This window comes from Hyperoodon ampullatus (genome assembly GCF_949752795.1).
Source record: "Hyperoodon ampullatus genome assembly, chromosome: 12".
NCBI classification, from domain to species: Eukaryota; Metazoa; Chordata; class Mammalia; order Artiodactyla; family Ziphiidae; genus Hyperoodon; species Hyperoodon ampullatus.
Genome location: NC_136925.1, coordinates 59,381,258 through 59,403,216, shown reverse-complemented (window position 1 = coordinate 59,403,216; position 21,959 = coordinate 59,381,258). Strand labels below are relative to the sequence as shown.

The following is a 21,959-nucleotide window of genomic DNA, read 5'->3' as shown; positions in this document are numbered from 1 at the left end:
TAGGGCTTCCCTGGTGGCGCAATGGTTGAGAGTCCGCCTGCCAATGCAGGGGACACGGGTTTTGCCCCAGTCCGGGAAGATCCCACATGCCGTGGAACGGCTGGGCCCGTGAGCCATGGCCACTGAGCCTGCGTGTCCGGAGCCTGTGCTCCGCAACGGGAGAGGCCACAGCAATGAGAGGCCCACGTACTGCAAAAAAAAAAAAAAAAAAAAAAAATTTGCCTACTTATTCCATACCAAAATCTATAAGCTCTTTTTCTATTTTCTATTATTTTCCTCTCTTCTCTCTCCCTCTATCTCCCTCTTATTCTCCTTCTCATTCTTTATATTCCCCTCTCTATGACTCGTATGGTATGCAGCCTCTAAGATGGTCCCCAATGATCCCTGCCTCATTCATGCCCTTGTGCAGTCCCCTCCCAACAAGTGTACTGACTTGCTTTTAATGAATACAATACAACAAAAATGATGGGCTGTCACTTCCCAGATGACAATACTAAAGACTGTGACTTCTGTCTTGGGTGGTGGGGTCTCTTGCTCTCTGGCTTTGAGGGAACCTACATGCCATAATGTGAGTGTTCTTTTAGTGTGGCCTGAGGTCTATGTGGCAAAGAACTTATTGGGCCATAACCAGTGAGGACCCAACGCCTGCCATCAGCTGTGTGAGCCTGGAGCTGAGAAGTGAACCTTTCCCAATCAAGTTTTGAGGTAACTGCAGCCTTTGCAGACTTGTGAAAGAGACCCTGGGCCAGAGGAACCCAGCCAAGCTGTCCCATGATTCCTGACCTACAGAAAATGTGAGATCATACATGCTTGCTGTTAGAAGCCACTACTTTTGGAGGGTGATCTGTTACATAGGAATGGACAATGAATAGCCCTTTTATATTCCCCTTTGTTCTGACTCTTTGCCATTTTGTGCAAACTAAAGTGAACAAAGTATGAAGCTCAAATATTCACATGATGATATTAATAATAATTTCAAAATTGAAAAGTTATTTTTCAAATTATTTACATAGACTACTAGGTGCTAAAGTTCTCAAATGTATGAATTCCAAAAATCCACGTGTTTAAGTCTTAAGCCCCTGTACCCCAGAAAGTGACCTTATTTGGAAATAATATCATATCAGATGTAATTCATTAAGATGACGTCTTACTGGAGTAAGGTGGGCACTAAATCCATTAACACGTGTCCTTGTAAAGAGAGGAAATTGGGACTCAGGTATGCACTCAGGGAGAATACCGGGTGAAGACACACAGAGAGAAGACAGCAAAACACCGGGAAAGAGGCGTGAACAGATCTCTCCCTCACAGCCCTCAGGAGGAACCAGTTCTGCTGACCCCCTGCCTCTGAAACTTCTAGACTCCAGAAATGACAGAGAATACATTTCTGTTGTTTAAGCCACCCAGTGTGTGGTACTTTGTTATGACAACCCTAGCGAAGGAAAACACATATGCATTTTCTTATTTGATCCTCAAAAACTCTTGCAAAAAGATGGTCATTTGTTATATAAAATCTGATTACATCTACATCTATGATGTAAAACCACAAGGCTTTCTTAAACTTAGCTTTTGTAATTTATTTTTAAAGTGCTAAGTTCTGGGAACCACGTGATTTCTTGTGTTTCCTCCCTGTAAATATCAGGGCTTGCTCTGCTTTTCAGCAATCGTTGGACTTCAGCATGACTATGTCTCAGTTGCTGGATTATGCAACAATTTTCTTTTTCTGTGTCTTAAAAGCCAGCTCTCTGGATACGTTTACTGCAGCTGTTTATGAGCATGCAGTGATATTGCCTAATGCCACCCTGATACCGGTGTCCCATGAAGAGGCCTTGCTATTAATGAACAAAAATCTGGATCTTTTGGAAGAAGCAATCGCATCAGCATCAAAGCAGGTATGATTTCTCAAGTGTGCTGGCTTCTACGTAGAGAAAAGAGTGGGGTCTTAGGAGACAGAATCACTGTCAGGGTCAATTACACTTTTGAATGACATATGTGTCAGGGTAGCCAAGACCTTCTTTTACAGAGTCCTCCCTGCTCCTAGTTATCAGGGCAAAGACACTATTACATGCTTCCCTTGTAGTGAGAGCAACATTTTGAAAAGAATGGCTGGTTATTATGTGGCAACAAACTTTTGAGGAACTTGCTATAAATTCAACAGTTTTGTTGCTCTTTTCTGCTACAGATGGAGGGTGAAGGACAGATGGGTGAGGGATCAGTTGCTATTCTTAGAGTGTTTGTGGCCTTGGTGTGCTTTTGCGCTCTTAAGAGTTTGTAGGTTTTCAGGTTAGTTCATAACACCAAGACAATTAAACGTAAATTGCATTGTGTATTATATACAGTGTGTATTATATACTTCATACTTCATTCTAATTACAAGACAAAAGTACATATGTTAATGCATAGTAAGTCCTTGAGTTGAATGAAGGGTTAAGTTTAAGTGTGTGGTTTGGACGAATATAATTGAAATAAGCTATTTGTAGATCAGGTAAACAGGGGATATATAAAGTCTGATGAAAGTCATGGATATATACATATGACATATATCTATCAACATACATTCTTCTACATGCAAAGATTTAAAAAGGTTATTAAGGGGACTTCCTTGGTAGTGCAGTGGTTAAGACTCCAAGCTCCCAATGCAGGGGGTCTGGGTTCGATCCCTGGTCAGGGAACTAGATCCCACATGCATGCCGCATCTAAGAGTTCAAATGCCACAACTAAGGAGCCGGTGAGCTGCAACTAAGGAGCCTGCCTGCCGCAACTAAGACCCAGCACAATCAAATAAATTAATTAATTAATTAGAAGGTTATTAAGAATTCTGAGGTTCTTTTTCACCTTAGTCCAACTATTTCCTTAAAGGCCACACAGCAGCTTCCAGGATGGCCCTCCTACTGAAGGCGCCCAGGTGAGCTCACGTTGTACCTATAGGCCTGGCACCCTTCAGGTAACTGTGTCAGAGCTCCCTTCTGAGAAGCAGGAATCACATTTGCAGGGTACGAGGCAGGAAAGGCTGGGCGGAGGAGAGAGTGATAAATCAATCCTGACACACTCAGGCAAAATAATTGGCCAAAGGTCAGGGAGAGGGCTTGTCCAGGAAAGAGTTAGGTTTATAGTTAACAACCACAGTGAGTGGTTGAGCCTGAGAATAGCCTGGAAAAATATTAACAGCCGTGAAAGGATGAAAAAGTTACATAGAAATGATTACTGTGGGATTAGAAAATGAAAGTGGTTGGGCAAAGAAAATAAATTATAAAAATATAGAAAGCAAAAGAATAAGGTGGAAAAAAAAACCTGAATGTTTGTTCTTCAGCCACTCAGGTCCTCTTGCAGGCCCCATTTTTGACTGTTTGCTTATTTGAGAAATATTTTGATTCAGCTCCATTTTTAACAGGGTGCACATATTATTGTGACTCCAGAAGATGGTATTTACGGCTTTAACTTCAACAGGGAATCTATCTACCCATACTTGGAGGATATCCCAGACCCTCAAGTGAACTGGATCCCTTGTAATAATCCCGACAGGTAAAGAAACATATTGTGGAAAATTTAACCATGAACATGAACTTACTTTACCTGGGAAAACTTTGTAGAAGATCACTGTATAAGATTTACTATTGACTCTAAGTTTCAAGATAGTTTTATAATTTTTCATCTCCTACAGATATGTGTATTAGGAAAATGAATATGAATTATGATATCACAAAAGTCAGTGCTGTAACGTAACATAGAAATGATCAAATTCAATGTGAATTTCCACTGGGGGAATGATCTGGAGATGATAGCATAACTTAGGGCCACAGGGTGGTTGGCTAGAGGAAGAACCATATCCAAACTCACCTCTTCTGACTCCTTGCCAGTGAACAGAAAATTGTTTCCCTATGTAGGTCTGTACTTTTAAAACTCAGTGAGAAAATAGTGAGACAGAGTCACATGTCAGTTTAAGATTAAAATTTTTCCTTTCACATTAATAAGATAGCTGAATGAGGTTAATATATATGAAATTCTTAAAGCTTAAGCTGATAACCTAGGAGGTGATATAGCAGAACTGTGTAAGTGTTTTACATCAAGTCTAGAATAAGAAATATGGAGTCTGATAAAAGTAGCACTATTATTTTTAATATAAGCAAAACAATACAAACTGTGTACAACACTTTAGAGAATCACATCAGTTAGCTCACTTCTTTCCAAATGCATTATTGCTAAAATTGTAGGAGTTCCTCTTTTGGAACTGCTCTCAAAACCACACAAACAACTATATCTGCTTATAGAGACACCTTGATTTTGACAAAGTTCAATATTATTTATCTTAATGAACTACCTTATATTTCATTACATCATAATTTTTTCTTATTTAACCATGTCTTATACCAGAGCTTCAGATTCTAAAGGGCAAGCACCATTATGACTTCCATTTTGAATTGATTTCATTTGTCTCTGAATGACCTTTCCCTAGAGCCAAATTTCCTAGGGCCTTCTGAAAATACCCATCAGGGTGTTCCATTTTTCCATTTCAAGAAGTCTGGTAGGAGAAAGAGGAACCCAGATGGCAGAGTAGAAAGACATGCTCTCACTCCCTCTTGTGAGAACACCAGAATCACTACTAGCTGATGGACAATTATCAATAGGAAGACGCTGGAACTCATGTAAAAAGATACCCCACATCCAAAGACAAAGGAGAAGCCACAATGAGATGGTAGGAAGGGCACAATAACAGTAAAATCAAATCCCATAACTGCTGGGTGAGTGAATCACAGACTGGAGAACACTTATATCACAGAAGTGCACCCACTGGAGTGAAGGTTCTGGGCTCCACGTCAGGCTTCCCAACCTGGAGGTCCAGCAACAGGAGGAGGAATTCCTAGAGAATGAGTCTTTGAAGGCTGGTGGGATTTGATTGCAGGACTTTGACAGGACTGGGGGAAACAGAGACTCCACTCTTGGAGGGCACACACAAAGTAGTGTGCGCATCAGGACCCAGGGGAAAGAGCAGTGACCACAGGAGAGACTGAACCAGACCTACCTGCTAGTGTTGGAGGATCTCCTGCACAGGCAGGGGTTGGCTGTGGCTCACTGTGAGCACAAGGACACTGGCAGAAGAAGTTCTGGGAATACTCCTTGGCATGAGCTCTCCCAGAGTCCACCATTAGCCCCACCAAAGAGCCCAGGTAGGCTCCAGTGTTGGGTTGCCTCAGGCCAAACAACCAACAGGGAGGGAGCCCAGCCCCACCCATCAGCAGTCAAATGGATTAAAGTTTTAATGAGCTCTGCCCACCAGAGCAACAGTCAGCTCTACCCACCACCAGTCCCTCCCAACAGGAAACTTGCACAAGACTCTTAGATAGCCTCATCCACCAGAGGGCAGACAGCAGAAGCAAGAAGAACTACAATCCTGCAGCCTGTGGAACAAAAACCACATACACAGAAAGATAGACAAGATGAAAAGGCAGAAAGCTATGTACCAGATGAAGGAACAAGATAAAACCCCAGAAAAACAGCTAAATGAAGTGGAGATAGGCAACCTTCCAGAAAAAGAATTCAGAATAATGATAGTGAAGATGATCCAGGACCTCGGAAAAAGAATGGAGGCAAAGATCAGGAAGATGCAAGAAATGTTTAACAAAGACCTAGAAGAATTAAAGAACAAACAAACAGAGAAGAACAATACAATAACTGAAATGAAAACTACACTAGAAGGAATCAATAGCAGAATAACTGAGGCAGAGGAACGGATAAGTAACCTGGAAGACAGAATGGTGGAATTCACTGCTGAGGAACAGAATAAAGAAAAAAGAATGAAAAGAAATGAAGACAGCCTAAGAGACCTCTGGGACAACATTAAACACAACAACATTCGCATTATAAGGGTCCCAGAAGGAGAAGAGAGAGAGAAAGGACCCGAGAAAATATTTGAAGAGATTATAGTCAAAAACTTCCCTAACATGGGAAAGGAAATAGCCACCCAAGTCCAGGAAGCACAGTGAGTCCCATACAGGACAAACCCAAAGAGAAACATGCCAAGACACATAATAATCAAATTGGCAAAAATTAAAGACAAAGAAAAATTATTCAAAACAGCAAGGGAAAAATGACAAATAACATTCAAGGGAACTCCCATAAGATTAACAGCTGATTTCTCAGCAGAAACTCTACAAGCCAGAAGGGAGTGGCATGATATACTTAAAGTGATGAAAGGGAAGAATCTACAACCAAGATTACTGTACCCTGCAAGGATCTCATTCAGATTCGATGGAGAAATCAAAAGCTTTACAGACAAGCAAAAGCTAAGAGAATTCAGCACCACCAAACCAGCTCTACAACAAATGCTAAAGGAACTTCTCTAAGTGGGAAGCACAAGAGAAGAAAAGGACCTACAAAAAAAACCCAAAACAATTAAGAAAATGGTCATAGGAACATGCATATTGATAATTACCTTAAACGTGAATGGATTAAATGCTGCAATCAAAAGACACAGGCTGCTGAATGGATAAAATAACAAGACCCATATATATGCTGTCTACAAAAGACCCACATCAGACCTAGGGACACATACAGGTTAAAAGTGAGGGGATGGAAAAAGATATTCCATGCAAATGGAAATCAAAAGGAAGCTGGAGTAGCAATACTCATATCAGATAAAAATAGACTTTAAAATAAAGAAGGTTACAAGAGACAAGGAAGGACACTACATAATCATCAAGGGATCAGTCCAAGAAGAAGATATAACAATTTTAAATATATATGCACCCAATATAGGAGCACTTCAATACATAAGGCAACTGCTAACAGCTATAAAAGAGGAAATTGACAGTAACACAGTAATAGTGGAGGACTCGAACACCTCACTTACACCAATGGACAGATCATCCAAAATGAAAATAAATAAGGAAACAGAAGATTTAAATGACACAATAGACCACATAGATTTAATTAATATTTATAGGACAATCCATCCAGATTACACTTTGTTTCAAGTGCGCATGGAACATTCTCCAGAATAGATCACATCTTGGTTCACAAATCAAGCCTCAGTAAACTTAAGAAAATTGAAATCATATCAAGCATCTTTTCTTACCACAATGCTATGAGATTAGGAATCAATTCCAGCGAAAAAAACGTAAAAAACACAAAAACATGGAGGCTAAACAATACGCTACTAAATAACCAAGAGGTCACTGAAGAAATCAAAGAGGAAATCAAAAAATACCTAGAGACAAATGACAATGAAAACACGATGATCCAAAATCTATGGGATGCAGCAAAAGCAGTTCTAAGAGGGAAGTTTATAGCAATACATGCCTACCTCAAGAAACAAGAAAAATCTCAAACAATCTAACCTTACACCTAAAGAAACTAGAGAAAGAAGAACAAACAAAACCCAAAGTTAGCAGAGGGAAAGAAATCATAAAGATCAGAGCAGAAATAAATGAAATAGAAACAAAGAAAACAATAGCGAATTTCAATAAAACTAAAAGCTGGTTCTTTGAGAAGATAAGCAAAATTGATAAACCATGAGCCAGACTCATCAAGAAAAAGAGAGAGAGGGGCTTCCCTGTTGGTGCAGGGGTTGAGAGTCTGCCTGCCAATGCAGGGGACACGGGTTCATGCCCCGGTCCAGGAAGATCCAGCATGCTGCAGAATGGCTGGGCCCGTGAGCCATGGCCGCTGAGCCTGCGTGTCCAGAGCCTGTGCTCTGTAATGGGAGAGGCCACAACAGTGAGAGGCCCATGTACCACAAAAAAAAAAAAAAAAAGAAAAAGAGAGAGAGAAGACTCAATTCAATAAAATTAGAAATGAAAAAGGAGAAGTTACAACAGACACCGCAGAAATACAAAGCATACTAAGAGACTGCTACAAGCAACTCTATGCCAATAAAATGGACAACCTGGAAGAAACGGACAAATTCTTAGAAAGGTATAACCAACCAAGAAGAAATAGTAAATATGAACAGACCAGTCACAAGTAATGAAATTGAAACTGTGATTAAAAATCTTCCAACAAACAAAAGTCCACAAATGCCTTCACAGGTGAATTCTATCAAACATTTAGAGAAGAGCTGACACCCATCCTTCTCAAACTCTTCCAAAAAACTGCAGAGGAAGGGACACTCCCAAACTCATTTTATGAGGCCACCATCACTCTGATACCAAAACCAGACAAAGATACTAGAAAATAAGAAAACTACAGACCAATATCACTCATGAATATAGATGCAAAAATCCTCAACAAAATACTAGCAAACAGAATCCAACAACACATTAAAAGGATCATACACCATGATCAAGTGGGGTTTATCCCAGGGATGCAAGGATTCTTCAATATACGCAAATCAATCAACGTGATACACCATATTAACAAATTGAAGAATAAAAATCATATGATCATCTCCATCGATGCAGAAAAAGCTTTTGACAAAATTCAACACCCATTTATGATAAAAAACTCTCCAGAAAGTGGGCATAGAGGGAACCTACCTCAACATAATAAAGGCCATATATGACAAACCCACAGCAAACATCATTCTCAATGGTGAAAAATTGAAAGCATTTCCTCTAAGATCAGGAAGAAGACAAGGATGTCCACTGTCACCACTATTATTCAACATAGTTTTGGAAGTCCTAGCCATGGCAATCAGAGAAGAAAAAGAAATAAAAGGAATCCAAATTCGAAAAAAAGAAGTAAAACTGTCACTGTTTGCAGATGACATGATACTCTACATAGAGAATCCTAAAGATGCTGTCAGAAAACTACTAGAGCTAATCAATGGATTTGGTAATGTTACAGGACACAAAATTAATGCACAGAAATCTCTTGCATTCCTATACACTAATGATGAGAAATCTGAAAGAGAAATTAGGGAAACACTCCCATTTACCATTGCAACAAAAAGAATAAAATACCTAGGAATAAACCTACCTAAGGAGACAAAAGACCTGTATGCAGAAAACTATAAGACACTGATGAAAGAAATTAAAGATGATACCAACAGATGGAGAGATATACCATGTTCTTGGATTGGAAACATCAATATTGTGAAAATGACTCTACTACCCAAAGCAATCTACAGGTTCAATGCAATCCCTATCAAATTACCAATGGCATTTTTTACAGAACTAGAACAAAAAATCTTAAAATTTGTATGGAGACACAAAAGACCCCAAATAGCCAAAGTAGTCTTGAGGGAAAAAAACAGAGCTGGAGGAATCGGGCTCCTGGACTTCAGACTATACTACAAAGCTACAGTAACAAGACAATATGGTACTAGCACAAAACCAGAAATATAGATCAATGGAAGAGGTTAGAAAGCCCAGAGATAAACCCATGCACCTATAGTCAACTAATAATAAGTTTAGTGTGGTTGAAATGATGTGAGGGAGAGGGTGAAAAGTAGGAGATGGAGGCAGAAAGGCAGACAGGTAGGAAAGCCCTGATCACATAAGGCTTCGTGGACCATAATAATTTCTTTGGTACTTGAGTGAGAAAGCAGCCATTGGAGAGTTTTGGACAGAGAAATGATGTGCTCTTACTTCAGTTTTATAAGGATCACTCTAGCAGCCTCACGGAGAATAGTCTCCAGAAAGTAGGTCAGTAAAGACGCAGGGGACAGTTAAAAAGCTATGGCGATAATCTAGGCAGAGGGATTATGGTGTTTGGATAAAGATGGTAGAAGTTTGGATATTAAGAAATGACCAGATTCTGAATAAAATCTGAAGGTAGCTCTGACAGGGTTTGCTCAAAGATTGAATGTAGGATGAGAAAGGAAGAGAGGAGTCCAGCTCCTTTACCCCTCACATACAACCAGATACCATGCCTTGTTGAGTATGTTTGACATATCCAGAGTTGATTGCTTTCTTTTCTCAAAGTCACCAACCTTTTGGAGGGGGGGGTCTGCATCACCACTTAGCCTGGGTGTTATGGGAACAGACCCTCGTTATTTCTCTTTTTAATTTTATTTATTTATTTAGCATTTATACTTCACATGCTTCCAGAAAGATCTGAGGCTTCTTACAAAATCTTATATAATTAAAAAACACAACAGTTTAGATGTAAAAACAAAGTAGAAGCTACCTGAATAAATTACAGGAAGTAGTTGTTACAAGGCAGCATGGTAGTGGGCTGACAATTACAATTGAACATACAATACAGTTCTGAGAGTTCCTGGGAGGCTGAGAGGAACAATATGACTTACAAGCTTTCATTGCCTCACAGAAGAAACCTTGTAGATTTCTTGAGAGACAAACTGTGTCTAGGAACCTAACTCAAAGATGAATTTACTTATTCAGCTATTTTTCCTTGACTATTTCCTATGTACTGGGTACTCCACTATGGGAATGAGTAGGAATTCTTGTATAAGGGACATCCTTTAATGCAGCGAATGTCTGCACCTCTGATAAAGGTGATGTGGCCTGCAGATTAAAGAGTCAGTCATTAGTTCAATAAGTTAAAAAAAATACTTGCCTAATTAGCTAGCTTGAATGAAAAGCATTTTGATACTTGATTGCATATTATTTTGTACTGTTGTTTCAGGGTTTTCTGTGCATACACATTTTCTCCAGTAAGATTAGAGGATTTTGAAGTGCACCAGTCATATTTTACACTGTATCTCCCACACTGTGCACTTGGACAGCTCTACCTAGAATGTCCTTTCCCCAGATCCATACATATCTAACATGGTGCTTTGTGTAGTGCTAGGACCCAACAAATATTTTTTGAATATTTCATAACATTTTTAAGGTTAGTAAATGTCTTCTTCAATAATTGATGACTTGTATTATATTTTGAGATTGAACACTTTGAAAGCAGTCTTAGAAAATACATTTTAATTCTTCTGTTTCACCTCCTTTTTCTGTTCCCAGTAGCCCTAGGACAGAGGTCTGCATACCTTAAGGGCTCAGCAAATATTAAGGATTAAGTGAGAAGCAGATTTCAGGCTCACATAAGCAAAATGCATTTTTTAAACTCCAAATCTAACAACGAATTTTGGAGCTTTTCTGGGTATAGCAAACAGTCTGAAAAATGTAGTTTAAATGGAAATGTATTAAAATATATGATGCAGACAGGAGGAAAATATGTAATCGGGACTGTTTTAGAAATCCAGAACAGTAAGCTTCTATTTCATGTATCTATTCTACCACTTCAGGTGATTTGAAAAGACATGGGATAAATATGCTTCAAGTGGTCCAATGTATTGTATTTATATCTGCATTTCAGATATGACTTGAAGCACACAAGGGGGGAAAATTATCAAATAGTCATTTTTTTATATAAATGCACTGAGATAATAATTTTTTAAGACGCACTTTCCTATCCTTGTTGGTCTTTTTCAATTATATGTTTTGTGGATGATTGCTATGGTTTTGCTTATATTGCCAGCAGATGACACCAAATTTTCTTATAGTAAGTTCTCAGATCTAATGTACAGCATGGTGACTATAGTTAACAATACTGTATTGTATATTTGAAAGTTGCTTTGGGAGTAGATTTTAAATGTTCTCACCATAACAACAATAAAATTGTAATTCTGTGAGGTGAAGGATAATCACATTGTGGTAAGCACTTCTCAATATATACATGTATCAAATCATCACATTTTACATCTTAAACTTATACAGTGTTATATACCACTTCTATCTCAATGCAACTGGGGAAAAAACACAATAACTCCCGACTTCAGCCTCCCTTCAGCCCTTGGCAACCATCATTCGACTTTCTTTCTCTATAATTAGAGACTGCAATTTACCTTCCAAGAATTTCCCTGGAAGTTTCATGTCTTTGAGTAGACTCCAGATTTCCAAAATAATTATGTCAGCTAGATTCTTGTAGGCAAGTTTTATCTAGGTAGAGAGATGGATTCCTGGCACTTCCTACTCTGCCATCTTTCCACAATCATCCTACTTCCAAAATGTTGTTCTTTCATTCAAAATATTTTTAATACTTCTTTTCTTTCAGGTATGTGTTCGGTGAGCAGGAAATGTGTGTCTTTGCCCCCAAATGTCTATAAGATGTGACATACAAGATGAGCACATAAATGAATCTATGATTATAGATGATGATAAATGCCATAAGAATATACATGACCTGGAGTCTTATCCTAGAATAGTTTCCTAGAACCAAATTCCCACAAGCATGGACTTCCTCTGAAGTCTTTTCTTGTTTTAATCCTTCCCTTCTATCTATGCTATTTAGAATTTATTTTTGTGTATATCACATAAGTTCAGGCAACTATCATTCTGAATTTAATTAAACGCTGTTTGATTTTTTTTCCTCTTCCAATGAACACATACCAGATTTGGCCGCACCCCAGTGCAAAAAAGGCTCAGCTGTCTGGCCAAGGACAACTCCATCTACATCGTGGCAAACATTGGGGACAAGAAGCCATGCAATACAAGTGACCCTCAGTGTCCCCCTGATGGTCGTTACCAATACAACACTGATGTGGTGTTTGATTCTGAGGGGAAACTGGTGGCCCGCTACCATAAGGTAAAAGTCATTTGCAGATAATTCAACTACTGAATTGTTTACCAAAATAAAGTGGACAAGAAGGGAAAAAAATCACCATTGTTGATAATAAAAAGCTTAATTTGAAAGCAGAGGAGAGACAAAGCATAGAAAGTAATGATTATTTGTGGTAAGTTCCTAGAAAAGGGAGGTTTCCTGTACATTTAAGAACACAGGAATGTGTCATTAGGAGTATGTGATAATCAGTAGAAGCTACCTGTTTTGAAATAAAATGTTGCCTTTTGGACTTTGTCCTTTTAATGACATGCCCTAGCAAAGGGTCAAGGCTAAAATGAAAAACTCCTTACCAGATAGACTTGGCTTTAAAGAGAAAGGAGGAAAGAAAGTTCTTTGTCCACAGAAAATTATGTGTTCTTGACAAATAGAAGTTATCTGTTTCACTCCTATGTCTCTAATATTTGAGAAGGTCTTAATAGATAAGGATTCCCTTCTACAGATCTATCAAATGTGGAAATTAAACCAAAGGCATAGTAATCCTATCAGCATAGTGATCTTTGATTTTCTAACACTCTTTCCCTGCAGAGACAGTGGTGGTAGATGAGATTGGCACTGTTTAATAGATGTGAGCTTGCACTTTTTTAGATGCAGTGATATCTGGGCCAACTTCTTAAAAGAGATTTCCCCCCCATCATCTTCTGTTTATTGCAGCAAAATCTATTCTTGGGTGAAGATCAGTTCAATGCCCCCAAGGAACCTGAGGTCGTGACTTTCAACACCACCTTTGGAAAGTTTGGCATTTTCACGTGCTTTGATATTCTCTTCCATGATCCTGCTGTGACTCTGGTGAAAGATTTCCATGTGGACACCATACTCTTCCCGACAGCTTGGATGAATGTTCTGCCACATTTGTCAGCTACTGAATTCCACTCAGCTTGGGCTATGGGCATGGGAGTCAACTTCCTTGCATCCAATCTACATTACCCCTCAAAGAACATGACAGGTATCGTGTCATCTTTAAGATTTTGATGTAATCAAAAAAGGAAAAAAAAAATCATGTTCTTTCTAGCTAACATGTACTCCTTAATACAATGTTTTCCAAATTTTAATGGTTGTACATCTAGCTGGTGACATGCTGTAGAATCAAACTCAACCTAAATTGTTTCATAAATTGATTTAGCTTTATTCAACTTGAATGTACACTCTTATTGTTTTTTTCAAAATTTACTACTTCTTACATGAAACTCTCTCTTCTTGGCTTCTTGGTGACATACTCTATTGGATTTCATCTCACCTATCTGTCCTTATCAACATATTTTACTGAAATTAATGAAATATATAGCTTAGAGAAACTAAAATGTTAATATGAGTTTAGAATAACAATAACAATTATGCAACCCCTTTTTGCTTTACTGTTTTAAATGTCATTTCCAATTTCCAGGAAGTGGCATCTACGCACCTGATTCTCCAAGAATATTTCATTATGATATGAAGACAGAGGAGGGAAAACTCCTCCTCTCACAACTGGCCTCCCACCCACACCCCACAGCAGTAGTGAATTGGACTTCTTATGCGAGTGGTATAGAAGCCCCCTCAATGGGAAACCAGGAATTTAAGGGCATCATCTTTTTTGATGAATTCACCTTCTTGGAGCTCAAAGACATCACAGGAAATTACACAGTTTGTCAGAAAGATCTCTGCTGTCATCTAAGTTACAAGATGTCTGAGAAGAGATCAGATGAAGTTTATGTACTAGGGGCATTTGATGGACTACATACTGTGGAAGGGAGCTATTATTTACAGGTAATGATTGTTTTGGTGGCAGGGGAATTACTGGATAAAACAGGACACCCAGTTAAATTTGAATTTCAGATAAACAATGAATTACTTTCATTACAAGTATGTCCCACTTTGGGGGACATGTGTATACTGAAAATTGGTTGTTTATTTGAAATTCCAATTTATTGGGTATCCTGAATTTTTACTTGCTAAAACTTGCAATCTTAGATGTCAGTCCAATTTTAAACTGGTTGGGAAAAGGCAGAACATTTACTTGCAGTCCCAGTGTTTAAAATGATATATTAATCAAATTACAGATAATTTTAATGAATAATTAACATCTAATATTTTCTGCCTGAACTTATTAAGGCATTTCCCATTTACGGTCACTAATGCCTATCTTGTTTTATAAGAAGCTTCAGACTGAGTATGTCCCGGAGACATATAGAGCTGACCTCTGTGATGTACAGTAGAATAGTTGCAAAGATTGAGACATCTCACAGCCCTCAACATAAAGGGGGAGCTATTATAGCCTGTTGAGATGGAACCCTTAAGAACAAGCTGCTTCCATGTTTCTCTCATTCTGCTCTTCTTTTCCTTGATCTGGTCCCCATCCTATCTCACCCAGATTATTGCAGTCTCCTCCTAAGAGGGCTTCCCATTAATAGTTTCAGTTCTATCCAGTTCATTCTTTACACTATAATTACAAAAATCATGGAACACCATTTCTGATTATTTCCCTCACTTGCTTAAAATTCCTCACTGTTTTCTAATTGGCAAATCAAATTCCTTAACATAAAGGACTCAGGAAGTCTTAACACGTGCTTTTTCCTACTCTCTGTCCTCATGTCTCACTTCTACCCCCATGTACCCTGGGCTTCTATCGTATTGAGATTTTTCCCATCTACAGTGTGTCAGCATCTGTAGAACCTCCGGATGTTTGAACAGTTTTTTTTGTTTGTTTGTTTGTTTTAATCTTTGATGACCCCCAGCTACTCAGCACTCATAGTGCTTTACAGGTGTTATCTTCACCAAGGTGGCTTCTCTGACACTCCCACTCCCTAGCTGGGTTAGGTAACTCCTTTATATACTCCCATATATCCTATGCTTAACTTTTTCAAAGACATATCATATCAAATTATGTACATACTTGTTTGAGAGTGGAAGCCTTTTGAGTGCTGGAACCATGTCCACTGTGTAGCATTTTGTTTGCTGTATGATAAGCACCCCTACCACAGCTTGTTCATTTTGACAAATATTTATCGAGTGCAAAATACATATCAGGCATATATTTGGTGCTAATGTGGTGAAGATGAATAAGTATGGACCCTCCTCTTGAGGAATTTAGTAGGGGAGAAAGACAGATGAACATAATTTCAGTACAGGTTGGCATGTGATAGAACAAAGGCATATTTTGCTATAGAAATACTAAGGAGCTGCACTTAGCCTAATTTGGGGATCCAGGGAAGTTTCTGAAGACATGCTGCTTGAACTTATGCTATTCTATCCAGGTGAAAAAAAGTGGGAGGGAATTCTAGGTAGGGTTAAGAGCCTGAGCAGGGGAGTGGATATGTCAAAAAGCAGGGTATGCAGGGACAAGCAAGCAGCTGACTGTCACTAAAATGTAGCATAAGAAGCAAAGATGGTTGGAAGATAAGCGTAGAGGCAGGACCACATCCTGCAGGATCTTACCTCTCATTCCTAAGATGTGGACTTCATTCCATCAGTGATAGGTTTCTGTTGGAAGGTGTTCAGCAGGGGAATGATGTGATCACATCTGTTTTTGAGTAGATTGTTTTGGTTGCACTACGGATCATGGAACATAGGACAAAATGACTAGTTAGATTATTAAAATAGTCCTATTAAGACCTGAACCAAGATTATGTTCGTAGGAATAAAAGCAGGGTATGGAGTCAAGAAATATTTAGAAAACTAAACTTAGTAGCTAATTTGACATGGAACAGGAAAGCAGAATGAAGGGTCTAGAATACCAGGTGTCTGGCAAGAGTGGCTGGATGAAATGTGATGCTTTGACAGATCAGGATTCAAGAGGAGGAGCAAATTGGATGGGAGTGGGGAAGATGTTCAATTCAGCTTTGGACGTGCTGGTTTTTAATTACTTTGGGGACATTCAGTTGGAGCCATCCAATAGGCTGTTGAATATATGGGTCTGATACTTTAGGGAGATACGAGATTTAGAAATATTGTTTTGAGAACCAGCAGGAAAAAGGTGGTGGTAAACCCACAAGAGTGAATTGCAAAAGCTGACTAAAAGAGTGAAGAACAGTGAGTTAAAGGTGGAAGCTTTTGAAACTCCTGTGTTTGGGCAGGAAATAAACAGAAGAATAGAAACATGCAAATGTGTTTGAGAAATAAAGGAGAACTTAAAGAGAACTCTCATGGAAGGAAAGGAAGCAGAGACTCTCAGAAGGAGGAAATTGTGAAGTGTATTTGTGCAATGTTTACCATTATTGAATGAATGAGTATAATTTTGGTGGAATCTCCTGGGCTCATAATGATAGAGTGAAAGACAGATTACAGTGGGTTGAAAAGTCAAAGGGAAGTGAGATATTGAAAGAGCGAGTGAATATTTCTTTTGCAAAAATCTTGTCTGATACAGGAAGAAAGGAAACAAGGTAGAAGCTAGACAGAGAGGCCCATGCTTTTTTTTGTTTTTTGTTCTCCCAATACATGAGAGAAATATAGGCCTAAGGGAAAGAGCAACAAGAAAGGAAAGGATGAAAATATCGGCAGAATCAATATTCTTTATCAGTGCTCTGAGGTGCTAGAAGAAAGGGGGAAAAAATGGTATAAAACCACAGGTAGAAAATGTCCAATGATTGGAAATTAGTTAAAAAAATTATGTTGTAGAAGAATATTTATTGCCATATAAATATCATATATTATGCAGCATATTGACATATATTGCATTATATATGTGGTATATATATATGGTATTATATTGCCATATTTTTAAAATTAAAAAACTGTGATTTTTTTTATTATTTTGTGATCTAGTTTTAAGTTTAAAAAGCTGGTTAAAACACAAGATACAGTCTCTCAGCTCTTCCTCCCTCTTTTCCATCCTTCCCTCTCAGTCTTGTCTGCTTCTCTGCCTGTCCCAGAGTCTTGGTTCCACTTGAGGGGATTGGCAGTAGGTCTCTTCTTGGTGTTGGGAGGTTGGTTAGTGCTGTCAAGTGAAACGAAGTCCTCTGTTATTATTGCTGGACAGTGATCCCCTAGCTAAGCCACTGGTGCCAGACAGGTTTTCGAATTTAAAATTCTAAATTTAGAAGCTTTCTTCATGGATATGGTGACTTTTTAGGGTTACCAAAACTGACTAAAAGTTCTGAGCATGTGGGTGATACTTGCCAATTTTAAGCTTCACAGAGGGATGGTCTAGCTGGGCTTTTGATTAGGGGAATCCCTGAGATAAGTGTCTTTAGAGACTTCCCTTTGGGATGATTAGGTTTTCCAGGTTTCAAAATTCTTCTATTTCCCTTCCTGAATAATTTAACAAATAAAAACACAGGATGCCCAGGTAAATTCAAAGTTCAGATAAACAACAAATTAAAAAAAATAAGTATATCCATGCAATAGTTGGGACATATTTATACTAAAAACTGGTTTTAGTTTTTTTAGTTTATCTGAACTTCAGATTTAACTGGGACTCCTGTCCTGTAATTTATCTGGCAACCTTATTCCTGAAGGATAAATGCCTTTTTTGGCAGCATTTAGAGAGTCAAGTGAGGGAAATGACCTTGCAGGGTGGAGGGATATGGTTTTACCATTCAGTTTGATTCATTCAAGGAATCCCCTTCAAATATGTCTTTCAAAACCTCCATCTAAACATCGTCTGCTTTACCCTCTCTGAAAATAAGTATTCCACCTTTTACTGGAACAAGGAAAGGGTAGTTGCCCATCCATGGGTGGGGACTCAGTATTGAGGCATTCTTAACAGCTTCCCACAAATTTTCCTTTCTTCAAGCACCCCGATTTACTCCCAGCTCCTGAGATAACTAGTGCTTCCAGGGATGGAAACTTTTGAGTATTCTCAAAAGTTTAGATAGGTTGATTCTTAGCTTTCCCCACAGCTAGTTCAGAACTTGGCTTTCTTAGGTCTGTTAAATCAGTTACCTTTTTTTAAATTGAACTTTAGTTGATTTATAATATAGTGTTAGTTTCAGGTGTACGACGTAGTGATTCAGTATTTTTGCAGATTATATTCCATTATAGGTTGTTACAAGATAATAGATATAATTCCCTGTGCTATACAGTACACCTTTGTTGCTTATCTACTTTATGTATAGTAATGTGTATCTGTTAATCTCACACCCTTAATTTGTTCCTCACACCTTCCTTCTTCCCTTTGGTAACCACAAGTTTGTTTTCTATATCTATGAACCTGTTTCAGTTTTGTTTTCTTTTTTTACACATTCATTTGTATCATTTTTTTTTTTTTTTTTTTTTTTTTTTGCGGTACACGGGCCTCTCACTGTTGTGGCCTCTCCCGTTGTGGAGCACAGGCTCCGGACGCACAGGCTCAGTGGCCATGGCTCACGGGACCAGCTGCTCCACAGCATGTGGGATCCTCCCGTGTCCCTTGCATCAGCAGGCGGACTCTCAACCACTGCACCACCAGGGAAGCCCTGTATCATTTTTTAGATTCCACATTCTCTGTCTGACTTATTTCACTAAGTATAATATTCTCTAGGTGCATCCACATTGCTGCAAATGGTAATATTTCATTCTTTTATATGGCTTAGTAATATTCCATTGTATATATGTACCTCATCTTTATTTATTTATTTATTTATTTATTTATTTATTTTTGGCTATGTTGGGTCTTCATTTCTGTGTGAGGGCTTTCTCTAATTGCGGCAAGTGAGGGCCACTCTTCATTGCGGTGCACGGGCCTCTCACTATTGCGGCCTCTCTTGTTGCGGAGCACAGGCTCCAGACACGCAGGCTCAGTAGTTGTGGCTCATGGGCCTAGTTGTTCCGTGGCATGTGGGATCTTCCCAGACCAGGGCTCGAACCCCTGCCCCCTGCATTGGCAGGCAGATTCTCAACCACTGCACCACCAGAGAAGCCCTGTACCTCATCTTCTTAATCCAATAGTCTGTTGGTGGGCACTTAGGTTGCTTCCTCAGTTATCATTTTTTCATCAACACCCCAACTTCTAAACTTGTGCCATAATCTATCCTCCTGTTCTCCTAATCTTGTGGGTTTAGATCTTCCAAAAAAAATAATAATAAAGTTGGTTTTAGTAGGATTGCAAGGGAACAAAATTGAAGTATGCCTTCATTTTACCTTTGTCTGAAAGTTATTTGAATCCCGTCTTGACACACTTGCCCTAAAATGCTTGCTCTCCAACTTCAAAAGTGGAAGCAGGGAGACCATTTAGGGGCTATTGCTTTAGTCAAGCAAGAAATAAAGGTGGCTTGGAGTAAAGCTTTGAAGATACAGTACAGATGGAGTTAAATGAAGATGGATCTTCCTTTTGGGGACTTTGCATCTGCATGGTGAGGTGATTCATACACTTAAATTTACATGCAAATAGCTATGTAGTGTAGTGTAGTATAGTATAACTACATAGGATAATGAGAGCTGTTATCATTATCCTGCTCAGGTATAAGGTATGTGACTTTTCCAGATCACAAGAGTTGTCTCTAGATCAACTCTAGGGCTCAGTACAAATTTAAAGTTCCTTCATTGTTAGAAATAGGTACTAAGGTAGAAATTAAACTTGTGTCTAAACTTTTTAAAAATAATCAGACAGTTTTGATTATTAAAAACATGGCTAACTTGAAAACAATTAGGGTATAATTGTTCATGACTATAGACCAAGGATCTGATTATTTCTTTACGTGGTTTAATCTGTTTACAGTGAACTGCAGAAAGCACTAGGGTCTGAAGTCCTTTATTTTTATTACTAGTTGCAATAGTATTCAGCAACGAACCAGATTAAATCTAATGAGGAAGTAATACTCTAACAAACATTATAGACAAAGGGGCATAGGCACTTTTTTCTAGGTCAAGAGAATGTTTCAACTGGCTTTCCTAAGACTTATTGTTTTGTTTTTACGTTCCTAGATTTGTACTCTGTTGAAGTGTAAAACAACGGACTTACACACTTGTGGTGATTCAGTTGAAACTGCTTCCACCAGGTTTGACATGTTCTCCCTCAGTGGCACTTTTGAAACCCAGTATGTCTTCCCTGAGGTGCTGCTGAGTGAAATTCAGCTTGCACCTGGAGAATTTCAGGTACGATTTTTTGCTTAATATTGCCAACTCATTTTATGTAAGAGGAAGCATCTTTTGAATAGAAAACCTGCCCAAGTGCTTACACATATCATGAAAATCTTCATTTGGAAAGGGTAAAATTGTCCTTAGGGCTCACCAAGGACACTGAGGACATGGGATCTCTTGTCTAAAATTCCCTTGGAGAAAAATGAGCTTGCCCTTGAGAATAAAGAAATATATCTTATTGTGGGGACTTCAGAGAGTGGGCTGGGGTGTTTAAGGTCTGTCAAGTAGAAAGAAGACTCAAGAAGAGTTTCAGGACCAGTCCCACCTCTTGTATCACTGGGAAGGGATGGCCTAGGACACTGTGTGACCATCAGAGAAAAGGAAAGAAGGAAAAGCTGAGAGAGAATTGGACAGTCGCTGAATTGGCAAGAAAGCAAAACCTTTTTTTTTGTTGTTGTTAATAGGCAAGAAATAATTTATTACTGCACAAGTGCTCTGTCCAGCCACGTTCTCCTACTGACTTTTCCTGCAGGTCCCACTCTCACTCCCCTCTCCTCGTCCAAACAGTTGCTATGGGGAGTTGGGGACAATGGGCAGGTAGGGAGGCTGTGGTGAGTGAGTGTCAGGGATGATAGAGGCTCAGCCCATAACCCCATTAGTCAAGCCCGCCTGACCCTTTGGAGGAGTCTTTTTCTTGTTGGAGAGAATAAGATTTCTCTCTTATTTATTCTCAAATCCAGTGTTTTATGTTTATTAACTCATCAGATGCTCTCTCAGAGTAAATGATAAGATATAGATTATGGGCATTTCAATAATAAATGAATCAGTGTCAATTCCATAGCTCCAATTTTTCTTATACTCTGTACCATTTCATATATTTCAGATGGAATGGAATCTGGCCATTATTTTTACTGTTCCTTCATCCAGTTGTACTGAATTTTAAGAGTATGTTGTGAGGTTGTATAACTGAAAGTTATTCTCAGTCAACTTCCCTGTGTTTTAAATAGGTGTCAAGGGACGGACGCTTGTGCAGCCAGAAGCCACTATCTGGACCTATCTTGACAGTAACTCTGTTTGGAAGGTTATATGAGAAGGACAGTGCCCCAAATGCTTTCTCAGACCTCACAGCACAGGCACTGAGAGTAATGCTCATAGTTGTCATACCTATTGTGTACTCATTAGGCTGGTAGAATATTTACATTTTCTCTCTTTTACTTCAGATCATTTAAGTGGATGTGAAAAGAAGAATGGGTCTGGGATTTTGATAATAGTGGTCATGGTCTTTCATATCAGTGAATTACTAATACACTTTTTCTTTTGTTTAGACAAATACACACACACACACACACACACACAACAATATAAGCCAGATAAATAGTGAAAGAATTTTGAAAGGTAAAATCTGTAAAATGAGAACAACAGTTATACCCACCTGTTAGGTTTTTTTGGTGAGAATTAAATAAGTTACTGCAGTTAAA

At 38.7% G+C, this 21,959-nt stretch overlaps 1 protein-coding gene across 1 annotated transcript; it reads left to right on the top strand.

Annotated features, from left to right (window-relative positions):
• Positions 1–1,676: 1,676 nt before the first annotated feature.
• On the top strand, positions 1,677–21,671 carry LOC307061467 (pantetheinase; the record flags this gene model as incomplete). Its single annotated transcript, XM_079716630.1, has 7 exons — positions 1,677–1,889; positions 3,389–3,519; positions 12,282–12,474; positions 13,162–13,453; positions 13,892–14,253; positions 20,326–20,496; positions 21,489–21,671. 7 exons carry the CDS (start codon positions 1,677–1,679, stop codon positions 21,669–21,671), a joined length of 1,545 nt encoding a protein of 514 aa, XP_079572756.1.
• Positions 21,672–21,959: the final 288 nt, after the last annotated feature.